The sequence below is a fragment of the Amblyomma americanum genome, chromosome 8 (assembly GCF_052857255.1).
Source record: "Amblyomma americanum isolate KBUSLIRL-KWMA chromosome 8, ASM5285725v1, whole genome shotgun sequence".
Classification (NCBI taxonomy): Eukaryota; Metazoa; Arthropoda; class Arachnida; order Ixodida; family Ixodidae; genus Amblyomma; species Amblyomma americanum.
The window spans coordinates 62,187,285-62,203,727 of record NC_135504.1 but is presented as its reverse complement, the minus strand read 5'-3'; the positions used below and the strand labels follow the sequence as shown (position 1 = coordinate 62,203,727).

The following is a 16,443-nucleotide window of genomic DNA, read 5'->3' as shown; positions in this document are numbered from 1 at the left end:
TGGACGCACGGGCTGCACTAATGGACTGCAGCATGGACTGCACGCATGGACTGCACGCATGGACTGCACGCATGAACTGCACGCATCGTTAAACATCACATGGGTTGTTCAGTTTATTCACTTGGAAATACCGATGCGCTAGATGTATTAGCTAAGTTCCTGCGATTGCATGCTGTAGTGGCTGCCACTACTGTAGCGTCCACACAGCCCATTCGGCAGAAAAAATGTACACAGCTATAAACATTTTTAAAAAAGTGCCGGCTTGATCCCGGCGACCTTATGGCAACTGCACCCTGGACTTGACCCTCCGGCGAAAGCGAAAGGGGGCAATCGAATTCGAATTGAAGGCCCCAACACAGACCATGGACTTCCCCTCAGTCATAAAACCGCCTAAGCCATCTTGGGCTGTATTCGCTATTTGTGTTTGCTGAGAGGCAGGTCATAGGCTGTAGTAAAGAAGTTCAGTGCCAGTGGCAGTCATGCACGATTCCATCATTGTGATGATCATTTCGCGAAGCAACCGTTGCTGATCACACTAGCCGTACATGAGAGCAAACGGCAGTAATTATTGCCATCTTGAGCAGCAAGGGAGCACGGGAAGCTAGAAAGCGTTGTAACCGTACTTAACTCCTAAATGACGCATATAGTTGCAAGATTTAATTAAGAACCAAGCATTGGTACCTCATGCATTTTCCCCTCAGGGATTTTAGAGATTTCGCGAAACATTGGAATAGATTTGAGATATAAAGATATTGCGCTATTCAAAATGTACGAGAGGGCAGTGTTGGAGATATTGCAAGCCTGCAGACTGGAACAGTTAAGGGATAAAAGTTTCTGGAGATTATTCTCTGCCGACAGTTAACGGTATTTCAAGAAAATCTGGAGACAGAAATAGGTAGAAAATTGGAGGGCGCGCTTCTGCTGCTACCTTAATGGTATGACGTGAGAATTTTAGTGGGCTAATGCCCATATATGCAGAATTGGTCATTCCCTACTTAACATCCATAAATTCCTGGAAGCCCTCATAGCACTCCCGGCGCGGTGCTGCAGCGGTTAAGCTATGCGCCCCTGCCCTGCGATGGCAGGTGCTGCCACTGGTAGGGCTTGTGCGACCGAGGTTGCTCTCCCCGAGTGACCTATCATTAATTTAATTGCCACCTGTCGCGGTGCGCAGTTTGCTCACTACCTGGAGGGTAAGTTGTGATGACGCCACAAGGTCACGTGACCTATATGGCCCACCTGCCTCCAGTGGCCTAGCCAGAAATTTTGTTCGGAGGGGAGGGGGGGGGGGAGGCTCATGTTGCAGCGCGGCCTCATTGAATTTGTGGAAGGATCAAACGCAACAAAAATAACTGCATTGCCATTGCCATTGTCAATGCCATTGTGTAATAGATAACGCTACGCACTGTATAGACAAGTGAAATGTGTATTTCTTAAAATAAAAGAATGTATTCGTATGCCTTAAAAATAGGGGAGAAGACACAGGAGAGAAGCAAACAGGACGAGCTCGTTCTGTCTGCTCCTCTTCTGTGTCTTGTCCCCTGCTCAGTTTTATGTCTTGTAATCATGTCATAGCAACTATCCCCTTATCGTTCACTCGTGCCGGACATAACTGATACCAATACTTCCATGCCTTTGCGTATTTATTAAATAAAGAAAATATGACACGAAGTTTAGAACTATATCGGTCCGGAACCTGCAAAGCAGTACATGCCGCTTATATGAAAAACGTAAAGGCCATGAAATTAGCAACTAGAGTACAAATATTTTAATGAATGTTTGTCGGTCAAGAACCGTTGCATTTTTGTACATATGCAACGGCCAGGGAAAAGTCTCAATGACGCTGTCCTTCGTTCAAGTGTACTTCGCAGCAGCAGCTTTCACCGGTCATGTATTGCTAGTAATTGCACCGAAATTCTAGTCGCAACAGCGAGCCATCGATAGGCCCTTGAAAGTTTGTGCTAGGATGGGGCTCCTTACGTACATGAGTTCAGGTGCATGGGCGTTGCCACGAAAACCAACCCGAGCTAGCAATGTTCGCGCCAAAATATCTTTTCTAGTCTGAAAATGACACCGTAGGGGACAAAATCCAGAATTACTTCCGGCGCCGGTGGCTGTTTTGATCAGCGGTTCGTGACCGTTCGAAAAAAATTTGTGTGTGTGTGTGTGGGGGGGGGGTTGAAGACCCAGCAGCTTCCCCCCCCTCCCCCCTGGATACACCCCTGCCTGCCTCCTGGGTTGCTTATCTGGGGATTTCTCATGAATTTTTCCCTCATATTCAACGACGCCGACGAGGACGCTGGATTTCATGCGACACAAGCTCCTTAACGCTATCACTATAGTAAAAGGAAACGTTCAGAGTTTTTTAGCGAAACGTCCATGTATGCCACACTTCCGACACGAAGAGTGCGTGACTTCCTAAAGCTAGTGCAGAATTGCTATGTTTAGCACCGGAGTATAGTAGTACCTTTACTGCGAATAAGTGCTGTTGCACCCCTACGGGAAGCTAATCTCCGTTGATGTGAATCCTCCAGCCTTACCGAGGAGCCTTTCGCCTCCATATATGCACAACCGACAAGTCACCCCACCCACTAGAAGCCCAGGCGGCAGCGGACAATAAAGTGACGGTGATATCAAATACAAACACGGAGTGGGAAACCCAGCTACCCTCCAGGAGCACCAACCTCCAGCAAGCTCCCCATTACAACCCCCTAGAAAGGAGGCTACCGACACACCTAACGCTCCTCTTGACAAACCTGCGCTCCACCTACACCCTGCGAAAAAATTGTGCCGTGTGTGTGTGAGGCCTCTATTCAGAGCAAAAACACAGAGTGGAGTAAGAGCACAAAAGTAACAACCGAGGGTAAAAACAATTGTTTTCCACAATTTTCGCATCAGATGTGTGATCGTATGTAGTTCTTTTTGTAGAGATAGCTATATTACGGTAGCATTTCGAGCCTTCAGCGTGGCGGCGCCGCCACGCCGTGGCTGCGCCGCCACGCTGTCACGTGGTTTGTCACGTGGTGCGGAGCAGCTGCCGGCGGCACGGCGCCGTGGCTGATCACGTGGTTCGTCACGTGGTTAGTCAGTGACCAAGTCAGTGACCAAGTAGTCAGTGACCTCGTCTCTGTCCTCGTCTGTTCAGCGCTGCTTTTCCAGAAGGATTCCACTCGGCCAGCTGTAGGTATCGCGTCACTCCAGGTGTAACCAAAGCTAAACCAGCGCCATTTTTTTTCATAAAATTTCATGACATAATTGTGTTCAGTTATTACCGTAAATTTCGGTATACAATATCGCGGACTATACGCGTTTAAAGCTAAAATTTGACTCAGTACAGACCATAAACAGGTGAATACTATGCTGTAGTTTTATAAGGCGACTTGACAACGTAATCCTCACTATCAGAAGGCTTTTTACAGCCGAAATCGGGCTGTGTTTATTTGTTTCTGGATATTACAGATCTGGCTGGTTGTACTCGCGGTTACGGGTAGTAACCATCTTCTTTTTTAAGAGACATAGCTTGATTTCTCCCGGCTACACACTGTGAAACTAAAGCACATGGCTGACATGGGCGCTTGAGTCAATAAGGCATGCACAGTAGCGCAAGCAGTCAACGAAGTATTCTGCTGTCTGTTCCGCCTCGGAAGAACGAAGGTTTACAAATTAGCGCTACAAAGGTCAGCTGTAAAAAAAGTATGAGCGAATAAGGAAGAAAAATGGGCTCTTATATCCATAATGAAAGAATAGACATTTTTTGCTCTAACTTCAAGCATAATGCGTATTATGAGTGCCTATGTTATGGCATAAGTATTTGTGATAATTGGGAAAACAAACTAAACGTGCATATGAAACAGAAAGATGTATACTTAAGGATTTCAACGCCCTTCCGATTTCGCAGACTAACACTCGGTTCCCTGCGGTTCTTATAGTGGGTACCGAAAATGTAGTGAATGTGTTTGTTTTTGAGAAAGATTTGAGCATGGCTAGATATACGCCGGATGCGGCTTATATAGCGGTAATTATGGCACAATAAATTTAATAAAAGGTACGGCCAGGCATTACAAGCTCCTAACATTAAGGCTTCGCTTCATCAACAGCATATGTGTCCTTAAAAAAAAACATCTTTTTCAGGAAGACATCAACAATAATGTGCCTGGAACTTGATATTGGCGGAACACTCAGAGATATTTCTCGGAAACACGGAAAAAGTTAACGGTCAGTCGTTTTGAGAAAACGTTGTAATGGGCTGGGAAAATCTGGCGTTTGTTTGAGCTGTGGCCTAGTTGGTTGGGCGCCCGTCACGGCTGCGGGAGGTGGTTGGTTCGAAGCCCACCGCCGGACACCCACAGGTAAAAATGGGTACAAGCGTCCCCCGGCCTGGCGCCCGGCTTTCTTTAGGGGTGTTCGTTTGGGAGAAGCTCCGTAAACCCCTCTACGCCACTCGCGGGCGAAGCCCCAGTTTCGGACAACCTCGCAGCCTGCTAAACGTGGTGCCCCTTCGGCCAACGTGGCTCGAACCTCGATCACCTGCAGCAGCAGTCAGCACGCTGGAATAGGATGGCTTAACCACAGGTGGGCAAATATAACGATTCTCGAAACAATTTCATGCCACTTTCGAATTGCCCGCCCTTCCTCATTCTGTGAATTGACGCCACTAACTACATTCGCTCTTGGTTACTGGCTGAAGCCAAGGACGTGGCGTCACTTTAGCCAATGGAGGAAGGCAAGAAATTTAAAAATGGCGTCGATTCGGGAAAGAATTTTTGTAATGTGCCATTTAATCTTCGTCATTGCTTGACACACTTCTGTTAACTTCTTAGCGGACTTGGGCGATGCAAGCTTGTCATAAGCCGACTGTCATTTTTGGCCCCTGATGAGTCCAACTTGTGTCCCTCCTAGCACTACTCCGCTTTCAAGCGAGTAGGGCTCGTACAAAATATTTCTTTTATTGGCCAACAAGATTGCAGGCGTACTAAACACCCATTTATGGAGCATTTTCGAAAAAAAAATGTATCCGCTAGGGGGTTAAGGGCAGCATGTTTTCGTGCGTTCCAGTAGCGCATCAACGTGTATTCCCACACTGGTAGAGCTGTGAAATTGGCGAGGCGAAAGGTAGTACGGTTTCTCCTCATCAAGTCACATGTTCTTACATATAGCATAGTCCAGGGTTTGACAAAACTACGCCTGGTCAGGCATGATACTGATGACGTTGGAGGTCACTGACCATGTCGAGGTTCTAATTGCCGTTTTGTAACCCGCACGAGTTCCTTGTTCACTGAGGTGGCCTAGACCCGGTCGTCCTTTATGTATGTGGCATGTGATGTAATGAGCGTAAGTAAACTGGCGGTATATTTACATTTGCCCACTTGTTTTTGCGGCCATTGCCAGGTCTGCACATTGCATTAGCCGCAGGTCGCGGCGACACAGACACTACGCAGCTGCACAGCTACTGCTATGTTCACCCTAGAACGTTGAGTGCCCGCTTGTTCCGTTATTACAGGATCCTGCAGCTATGGTACCATGGCCTGATCGACTACTTGAGGAAGAAATACTTCCACGCCGACCTGGTGCCTGCACCGGAGCCTACGCTTACTCTGACTCTTTCGAACTGCAAAGCGTCTTTCTGGATGTGGTTCCTGGGTTTGCTGCTGGCATCTGCGACGTGCCTCCTGGAATGGCTGCTAGCGCCGCGTCCTAAACCACGCCCGAAGCGTCAGCCAAGTAAAGATATGCGGGTGCGCAGGCGTGTTGCAAAATCGAAGAAATGCCGCCACTTGTCCGTGCCCGCCTCGTACCACCGCAGGGCCTCGCTGAAGGCCTTTCCACCCCTGCGGCGAGCGAGGCCAATTCCACGTACCACCCAATAAAATTCGCATTGGTGTGAGTCAGGGAGTGTAGTTGATACCGCGGTAGAAATGTGCCGGGAAAATAGGCTTCAGCCAGAGACAAAGACAAGTCTTCTTTTATCATTGTCGAAGTCTTGGAGAAAAAATTTGAATGCTGCAAATTTCTAAGATACTGATAAAGAAATATTGAAGATAATGGCCCAGCCTTCCAATATGTAGCAATAGCTTTCTTTTTCAGTGTTTCCATCGCTCTCATGGAGCACTTGAGACTGCCATAGAAAACAAATGGTGGACAGCAACAACGTTAAGACCGAAAAAAGGCAGCTTTTCCGACTGGAGATCTGCGGACATATTGGTTGTTAAAAAGAAATGTTACAATATATGAAAAAATTGCGTTCATAAACTCCTTCCCGCTCAAAAAGGCTTTTCTCCACAATTGTTGGGCATGTCCTCATCGGCAGGTATGATGAGTGCTTTATAAGTTATAACAGAGTTGTTGGAGGACAAATGTGGTCATTAGTGTTTAGTATAGTGTTGCATAACAATCACGTTTCTGATGACAAAGTCTTTCGCCACACGGCTGTGCATCCTGTCGATAACAACTTTTGTTGAACGCGACAAGTACACCTGTCCAGGATCGCAAAGTACTGTGTCGCAATCTATTAATTGCGAGTTAAAGGACTTCAGCAGTGACCTTAAGAAACCTTTGCAATCAGTTGTCACAGTGGTCAGTACGCCACCAACTCTCACCACCTTTTAGCGGATAACAGTTATACACCACCTCTCCATTCATCTCCTTTGCCTAATCTCCAGGTCCACGGCCACAAGCCGTTGCTGCTCTTCGCGGGCGTGAGCTTCGAGGTCCTGGTGAGATCCGTGCTTCCATCGGGGTGGCGTTCTTGCCTTGCAGGTTATTAACGCTGCAAGGCGAGAATGCGCCGTCAAGTTCTCTCTCTCCCCCCCCCCCCCCCCGGCCTTACATGACGTGTTGCTGGCGCATATTGCTGAGCCGCCGTTTCCCGAACACAGTTTATGCACGATACTGTCCTCTCACATCTGTGAAACTGCCTTCCCCGCGACTAACCCCGCTGGCGGCACTTTTTTTTGTCCCTGCACTGGGCTCGACTGACCTTCCACGTCGAGCAGAGTGGCGCCATTGTGACGACGGTATACACCCAAGGCCAGCAATGTTCGGAACCATAACTTGCGAAAAGTAAATGCACACACTGCACATCAATAGCGTTTGAGGATTAAGCCAGCCGGAAAAGAGGAATAGCGCTAGTTTCTGAGTAAAAACAGACTATGAAACGCCTAATGCATCGCTACCAGCATCGTGTGCTACTAAGCGCCGACCCTTTCGTTAGTATGTGGTGAGCAGCCAGTCTTACCATCGGCCTAATACCACATCAGGTTGCATTATTTTTGCTTGGTCAAGGGAGGTTAATCAAGAAGTTATGCAATTCCTCGGTAAAACACACTGAGCAAAGTTCTGTAAAGCGACCGGCACACATGCACCTGTTACTGTCACCGTTGAGGCTTCAGCCTCCCTAATCTGATGCCCTTGTAAAAATTCAGTGCAGTTCCCACACACTCAACAGAGTTTCCCTTTTCTCACCGCCACAGCTGCTGCCGTACATGCTCGAGAGAACAGCCATCATTCGATTCTGCCGTCCAAAACTGAGGGCTAGTGACTTTCGGGCAGTCACTTAAAATCAAAACCAGACACCAACTGCACTACGACAATACCATCTGGCTGGGGTCACACTTGGACATTTTGCAAAGAACAAGGACAAGGAATTCCGCTCTTTGGCACATCCGGAAGATGTCCTGCGCATTCAGCTTATGCAGGATTTATAAAGAATATAATCGGGTGGGCATTAATGAGCACAAGTGAACTATTTGTGAGCGGTCTTCTTGAGGCCAAGTGCGCACCGAATATATGAGCGCAGCGGGAAATACAGCGGTCGTTGAGATGGAGCGCGTACAGATTGTTTCCTCTGTTCGCTCCCAACTGGCTTTTTTCCCCTCTGCTCTCGGCACTATTCATCACTCTCGCCCATTTTCCCTTTATCGCCCATCATCAACGGGGGCGTGGCGCCTTCATTCTACTTTGATATGATTTGTGCATTTTCGTTACTGTGGTCACACCAGACACCGGACATCGTGTATCCATCGGGAAACGAGAGAAGCAATCAAGAGATGATTATCGCCCTTTTTTTGGTGTATATCACTACGTAGGTAACGCATATATTACTATCCTATTACTTATTCATCCAAAGGTGGGCACAAAGCTCAAAAGCGTTTAATAGTCCTGTATTGCGTTCACCAATTTTCACCAGCACTACGATTTAGTGTTTCTTGGTTAATCTGCCGCGGAAGACGGCCGGTGTTTGCAGGTGTTGGTGGTAGTGGTTTTTTATTAAAATAATAGTAAAAAGGAAGGAAAAGATTTTTGCTAGCCCCGGCATCTGCCATCGATACTGAAGCACCTGAGATGGGGCAGCGGAAATAAAGGATAGCAGACAGAATGGAGAAATGAAATGAAAGCGGTGAGGGGGCAGGAAGAGAGGATAGGGGGAGAAGTAATATATACAAACTATTTACACAATAAGAAATGTGTGCAGGTTGTGCGCGTGATTAGTTCATTTTAGAGGAATTAAATCACACACGCGCACCGCAATGTGTTGGCTACAACTGGAGTGGGGCGTCTAATTATTAATCGTTCAAGGTAGAACTCGCGGAGCGTTCGGTCACTGCGTGTAACTACCTGACGGAGAACAGACGGGACATCCAGCCCGTGTTCGAGGAATGCACAGAGGCTCACAAAAGTTTGCTCACGAGTGCGCGCACTGCCCGCAGGCGTAGCTGTGGTCATGTGCTGTACCGGCATAGGTTTACAAATAAAATACTGAGACTCATGAACTGATGCTTCGTGTACCTGTTGGAGAGAGGTGCGGTATATGCAGTGCTGATCGATTGAAAGGCGAATGGAATACGAGAATTCAAGAATAAGAGTTTTACTCAAGCTCAGGGACGATCAGGTTTATTAAGGATGGCCACCGGATTTGTTCCATGGACAGTGCCTAAGTTCAGATGTAACATTTCATGTAAAGAAACTCTCTCTAGCGGCCTAGAGTAGACGTAAGCACGAAATTCTTTGCTGTACAGGCATAGCAGATTCTAGAGACTGAACCTCGCTGAAAAGCAAGGTCTCGTCTTTGCCCAACACAACCTTCGACAACAGCGTCGCTCGGGTGGAGGAGTGCAATGCCCGCAATGTTTACAACGCAATGGGGTCCGGGCCGCACCGAACAATGGCGCCATGGCTCCGCGCGAGACCGTAGGCGTGCGGATTGCGCAACACACTCGGCACTCACGGTGCGCTCACACGTCACGAGGACTGCGCGTGCGTCGCTCGGGCTGCAATACAGTACGTAGGCTTCTTCGCGCCGAGCGCTGGGAGAACTACGAAGACCCTGTTGTTGACACATGCGCTGCACTGGCGGCAGCGCAACACCTACGCACCGGGAGGCAGACGGAAAGGTTCGCAAAGGTTCGTTTAGGCTCGCTTTCGTGTTCTCTCTACGGTTGGCCTCCGGTTCGCGCCACGTTCTCGCTTCGATCTGCCACCAGGGTCACCCGCGGCGTTCCAACAAAGGGAGATAAAAGCATTTTGTGCTTAAAGCTGCATGTATAGAGAAGACGCGGTGTGGTTCTAGTATTGAATACCGCTGGGTAGCTCTTGCTTAAGAACCTTCCAAGGGTATTTGGCAAAGATTTTTGTAGAAAATTGCTCGCCGTTATCTCTACAGAGGAGACGCTAAATCTGCTTACAGATGCGTGGCGTCAAGAATAGGATCGGGGACGCAATGGTAGCTACGCAATAAAGTTCGGAACACAGCGAGTTCCTTTCAAAACAGCTTTGCGCACAACAGTGTTAGGCCTATTTGAATGATGAGTTATTTTAAGGTCGCTTTCCGCGCACCTGCGGGAACTGAAAGGTTGATAGACGGCCTTCCGATAATTCTGTAGAAGAATATGACCTCAGTAAGGTGTGACAACTTGAGTTGTATGAAGCAGTGAAATAAGACTACAGGAAAACCAGATCCAGCCAGAGAAAAAAACGGACCACCTTTTATTGAAGAAACACACATTACTCTGCAACACCACCACCAGCTTTTATTTGCCAATGTAGCTTCACAGCGTAAATTAGTGCAGAGGTTTGGAGGCATGGATGAAAATCAACACTCGATTGGGGCTAGTGTGATCATCCTGATCAATCGACAGTTTGGCAGCTATGTCTCTCGTGAACTCTGCAAGCTCCTCTTTTTCCTCCTCCGTCTTCAGGAGTGGGGAAACTTGGTTGTTATGAAGAAGGCTGTCTGCAAACAAAATGAAGGCTGTCAGTCGAGTTGAGAGCTTTACAAACTATTAATTGCCTATGTGATTTCACATCCGTTCATACCCTACACTGAAAATAAAGCAAAAACAGAGCAAGGCCTCTTATGGACTATTTTGCCGGCTATGGTGAGGTTTTTACCAAACCAACCACAGTTTCTTGCGACTGCTTTGGGAAATATTGTTGATGGTATAGAGGTTTGCACCTTTCACTACATGAAATGCGAATAGACGAGTTTCATTTGAGACAATGAAAGAAATAAAGAAAAACATGCATAATATTTATACCTGAAGTCGATCTTATTTATCCATTGGTGCACTTATTTCCATCATCATCATCATCATCATCATCATCATCATCATCATCGGCCTGACTGCGCCCACTGATAGGCAGACGCCTCTCCCATGTCTCTCCAATCAAACTCTCCTTTGCCAGCTGCGGCCACCGTATTCCCGCATTATTCTTAATCTCATACGCCCACCTAACATTGTAGCACCCCCTGCTAGGCTTACCTTCTCTAGTAATCTAATTCATTACCCTTAACGACGAGCTGTTATCTCGCCTTCGCATTGCATGCCCTACCCAAGCCCACTTCTTCCTCTTGAATTCAACTAGGATGTCATTGATCCGCTTTTGTTCTCTCACCCACTCCGCCCGCTTGCGGTCTCATAACGTTACACCTATCATTTTTATTTCCATAGCTCGCTGCGTTGTCCTCAATTTAAATTGAACCACATATATCGTTAACCTCCACGTTTCTGCCCCACAGGTGAGCACCGGTAGGATACCAGCTGGTGTATCCTTTTCTCTTGAAGGATAGTTGTATCCTACCAGTCATGATCTAACACTTTTTTCCATACTCTCGTAAATTTTGTGGTGCTTTTGACTGGTCACTTCGAACATTTGAAACTGAGCGCGCAGACCCGAGAGTTAAATCAGAATCTCAGTAGGAGTAAACACCGCTAAGCCGAATATGTGGTTAATTGACGGAAATCATCGCGCGGAACAACGTAGAGAAGAGGGAATACAGAAGACAGAACTTTCTTCTGTGTTCTTTCGCGCAATGTTTTCAGTCAATGAGCTATGCGCCAACTAACCCAGGCAGAAGTCCCGATTCGACGAATATGTAAGGCGCTCCCAGAGCATCCACGTGACGGAAACAAAATATGAAAGTCTTTTGGCTGACACCTATGGGGGGCAAAGTGGGGCGTAGGTTATGGCTTCCGCAACAGCCGTTTCGTAAAACCATATGCAGAATCCATCGTCGAAGCACTCGCTGACAAAAAGGCGATTCATCGCCATTTCAGCAACGCTTTCGTGCGTGGTCAGCGCACTCAGCATGGACATCTGTGCAACCTGTCCACAAATTTGTCCAGTTGACGCTGGCACTTTGAGACTGCTTACACAATCAGACGTTTTGTACTCTGTGAACTAATGACCCTCTGCAGTGCATTTGAATACAACAAAGATGGAGCCATAAAAATCTGTCATCCAAAGTGCAGGCGCAAATATACCGCATAAGATGCCTCGTGCCCTCTTTCGCAGACGCCAGTGAGGCAGTAACCAACGATACCACGTAGATGACAGTGGGGGCGCATCTAATATAAAGGTTCCGAGCCACCGGCAATGACTGATGAAGTTCGTTGGCTTGAGAGTATAAGAACATCAAAACTACACCAACAGGCTGTCAAGCAGTGACTTAGCCACCCTCAAGCGGGCGACCTCGTCGTGCATCACCGATTGCCGCTGCGCTGCTTTTATGCTCCGATTTGGGAAGAACCCTAACGAAGGCCTTGTTTTCAATCAAAAGCTTCACTACGCTACCTCACAACAATTTCAAAGTGCTCGAGGATTTCCCCTTCAAGTGAGCCAGAGGTCAAACCCCTTACGGCGCGATTCTTGTTTCCACCGCTCTATGGGAGACAGTTACTGCGCAATTTCCTTTACTCAAAACTGGTTCGGGCGTGCACCGATATATATGAGACAATTACTGCGCCATTTCCTTTCTTCAAAACCAATTTTAAAACCAAATTTTCAATTTTCTTCAAAACCCAAGGAAAAGTGCATAACTTGCCCCTTGGGATGGTGAACGCCTCAGTCGCGCTTTAAGCTACGTGGCGGTAGGAACAGATGTGCGCTGAATGCGTTGGCATTTACAATGGTGTAGCAGAAACGCGGCACTGAAGCAGCGTTTCGATGGAGGCGAAACTCAAAGGCGCCCGTGTGCTGTGCGATATCAGTGCACGTTAAAGATGCCCAGGTTGTCGAAATTATTCCGGAGCTCTCCACTACGGCACCTCTTTCTTCCTTTCTTCTCTCAGTCCCTCCTTTAGGCGCGGTTCAGGTGTCTGCCGTGTTGTGTGACAGATACTGCACCATTTCATTTGAATTGAAAATGAGTTGTTAGGGAAAGGAAATAGCGGAGTATCTGTCTCACATATCGGCGGACACCTGAACCACGGCGTAAGGAAATGGATAAAGGAGGCAGTGAAAGAAGAAGAGAAGAAAGTCGTGCCGTAGTGGATGACTCCGGAAAAATTTCGACTACCTGGGGATCTTTAACGTGCACAGGCATCGCAAAGCACACTGGCGCCTTACCACCACCACCTCCACCGAAACGCAGCTGCCGCAGCCGGGTTAGAACTCGGGATTTCCGGATCAGTAGCCATTTCATTTCCCCAACAACCAATTTTCAAGCTATAGACTGTCGGCGTTCTTTGTGTTACTGGCGTTAGCGTTGGCAACGCCCTAGACTCCGATGATTTCGAGGAAAAGATGACGCATAACTGGCTCCCTGGGACAGTGGCCGCCTCAATCGCGCTTTAAGGTACGTGGACGTAGGAAGAGAGAGAGAGAGAGATGTGGGCTGCATGGATTAGCGCTGACAACTTTGAGCCAGACACGCGCCATTGCAGCATTAAGCCGCAGCGGTCATTGGGTGGATGGATGGAAACATTTATTACACAGATAAAAATTGCTGGTGGTTTAGCTCTGGTCAACGCTGCTCGAAAGCGAAAAGCGGCATCTCCCTGGCTACGTTTGTGGTCGAGCGACTGGCGGTGTGTGCCATACTGACAAATACACAATAGTAGGCATTTTTTTATTTGTTTAACATCTTGCTTTCTTCGAAACGAAACTAAGGCGCTCGCCCAAGAGAGCATATATTTAGTATAGCTTTGGTGAAATTTACAGATGTACTATATTGTTCGTTGTATGCGGATATATGGAACAAAATTCGGTTCCAAACGACGCGGAAACCCGGCAGATAATTTCAGAAAGCCAGATTGAAGAATAATTTTTTTTTGGGGGGGGAAAGAAAATGGCGCATTATTAGATGCGTCATTTCCTGTTCTTAAAACCAACTTTCATTTTCCATCGCTTACGGCGCGTTCGGGTGTCCACTGAGACATGTGAGGCAGGCATCATTTCCTACCCTTAAAACCAACTTTCACTTTCCTCCATAAAAACGCAGCCGCGGTCAGGTTCGAACCCGGGAACTGATCCGGAGTTCCCGGGTTCGAACTCAACCGCGGCGGCTGCGTTTTTACGCAGGAAAAACGCTAAGGCGCCCGTGTGCTGTGCGATGTCAGTGCACGTTAGATCCCCAGGTGGTCGAAATTATTCCGGAGCCCTCCACTACGGCACCTAATTCTTCCTTTCTACTTTCACTCCTCTATTATCCCTCCCCTTACGGCGCGGTTCAGGTGTCCAACGATATATGAGACAGATACTGCGCCACTTTCTTTCCCCAAAATCTAATTATTATTATTATTCACTTTCCTTTCCTTACGGCGCGGTTCGGGTGTCCACCGAGATATGTGAGACAGGCGTACTTTCCTTTCCTTAAAACCAATTTTCATTTCATTTTTCTTCCCTTGCGGGCGCGATCCGGGTGTCGGTTCATTTCCTTGTTCGACCTCTAGCTACATTCAAGGTCAAACTTGCTGCCCCGCTGACAGCTAGAAAAGCTGGCATAGTGAAATTTGCGCTACAAAAAATCTGCCAGGGTGGTTCCCGACTGGTCCAGGCATCCACGGGGTTGTGCTCCACATAAAGTCCGATATCCGCCATATCCACCACCATCTGTCCCCATCTGCCATATCTGCCACCAGCCATATCTGGCCGGCGGGCTGAGCGGTCCATAAAGCAGCCTCCCAGGAAGATTGAGTGGGATTGGGGATGGGGGTACTGCCTGAGGGGAAGAACATTCCCAAAGGTAGTGGAAAAGTGGGGATCTGTGCACGCACAGAGGTGTAACAATGAGGAGGAAAGGTAGGGTGAAAGGATGAGAGGCAGTAGGGTGAAATAAAGCAGCCCCTCTGTAATTGTCGCCACGTGGCACTGGATAAGGGCGACGAGGTAGTGTGGTGTGGTGGTAATGTCATGCGGCTGAGTTTGCAGAATGTGGTGATTTGATGACATGTATAAAGGACCGATAGGGGCTAAAGATCGTCCGGGGTCCGGGAGTAGAGTTCTCGGGCGAGCGCATTAACGCGCTCATTACCGTGGATCGAGGCATGCCCAGGGATCCACGACAGAGTAACCGTTCGGTCGAGAGAGGTGGCTGTGGCAACAATACGGTGTGGGCCGGCGTCGCCACGCCCTTTAGGTAGTGGCGGCATATGGCCTGGGAATCTGTGCCAATTTCGGTTATGTTTTTGTCAATGGTGGAGTGGGCCAGCGCAAGTGCGATGGCGGCTTCTTCCGCCTCTGCAGGCGAATTAGTTCGGATAGTGGCGGCGGCCCCCCCACTGTGCCATCTTCATAGGCTGCGACTGCCGTGAAAAATACTACTTTAGTATTTTTTGCTGCGTCGACATATAGGATATCGGAGCGGTTGCTGTATGCTTTGGTGTAAAATTTTGCTCGAGCCTGTCGCCTACCCTGATGGAGGCTAGCGCTCATATTGCGCGGTAGGGGCTTCTGATATATGGGATCCTGCGTGCGCAGAGAAATCATATAAGGTGTAGGAATTGTTGGGGTGGGATTGGGTAGACTGAGACGAAACTGTCGCAGTAGGCGTTGTCCTGTTTCTGTGCTACTCAGGCGGACTAATTAATTGTTTGATGCGTTGAGCTTCTATTAATTAGATCATAGTATTGCGGGTACTAGTGGCCAGGAGACGTTTCGTGCCAACCGTGGAAAGAAGGCGTAGGGCGGAGGTGACAGCCGTGCGCATTAGGATATCTGCCTGTTGTGTTTAGCGTTGAGTGAGTATGTGGTATGTGAGGTGGTATGTAATGCGGCTAATGATTAATGCATTTGTCATATTGAGGGTCTCGCGCTCACTCCGCCCATGACTGCGTGCTGCCACCCGCTTGATTAGTGCAGTGACCTGTTTGGTCTGTCTTTGCTAGAGATGAAGGGTGGCGGTTGCATCGAGCGTGCTGTTAATGAAAAGGCCGAGAATCTTCAATTGAGACAAAATGGCACTTGATTTCCGTATATGCGCATTTCAATGCGGGGGTGGGGAGGTCACTGGGGAGGGGTTTCAACTGCAATAGTCATGTTTTACTTGGAGAGCAACGGAGGCCTGTGTGTGCTAAATTTGTGGTGGTGATGTATGACAGATTGCAGCATATCCTGGGCTGTTGCAATGGATCCTCCCGTTGTCCAGATGGTTATATCATCTGCGTATATGGCTGTGTGGAGCCCCTGGGGTAGCAGCAAGGGCCTTTGCCAGTGGCGCTAGTGCAGTGTTCAAAAATAAAGGTGATAGGACCACCCCTTGTGGGGTTCTACGGTTAGGCAGGGGGAAATGCTGGGAGGCGACATCCCCAAGGCGGAGTTCTTCCGTTCGTCCCTGCAGGACGGTCCGAACATATTGCCACACTGTTAGCTATTTTGTGGCGCCGCCATGCGGTGCGACAGCACCCGCTGGTCTTCGTTGCCTTCCCCGGCTCGTGCGTTGGTTCGCTGAGTGTGCCTGCTTTGCTAGTCCTGGTGTGTCCTTCTACCCTTTCTGCCGGGTTTCGGTGACGATATTGCCATATGCGGGTGCCGCAGCCCGTGATGGCTAATGTCGTCAGGACATGGTCATGGCTTATTGTGTCGAAAGCCTTATGAATATCCAGGGCCAGTATGGCTTGCGTAGCCGCTGTATGGCGCTTAGTGTGAAGAGAAACTCTTTGAGGGCGGGAAGTACGTATTACGCCGAGATGGTTGGACGGAAGCCAAATTGAACGTTGGAGAGGAGGA

The 16,443-nt window shown here is 48.3% G+C and overlaps 2 protein-coding genes across 9 annotated transcripts in view; one reads left to right on the top strand and one right to left on the bottom strand.

The window, feature by feature from the left end:
- Nucleotides 1–16,443, top strand: part of LOC144101771 (juvenile hormone acid O-methyltransferase-like) — a 282,036-nt gene that overhangs the window by 57,247 nt on the left and 208,346 nt on the right. The gene's annotated exons all lie outside the window — the stretch shown is intronic.
- Nucleotides 10,014–16,443, bottom strand: part of LOC144101772 (juvenile hormone acid O-methyltransferase-like) — a 37,152-nt gene continuing 30,722 nt past the window's right edge. For 2 of the 4 annotated variants that reach the window (XM_077634972.1, XM_077634974.1), the window contains exon 5: nt 10,015–10,228. In XM_077634972.1, coding sequence (XP_077491098.1) covers nt 10,056–10,228 — 173 coding nt within the window. In that variant the 3' untranslated portion in view covers nt 10,015–10,055. Of the gene's footprint in view, nt 10,229–16,443 lie in introns of all 4 variants that reach the window. The other 2 variants (XM_077634971.1, XM_077634973.1) reach the window with 2 other exon arrangements.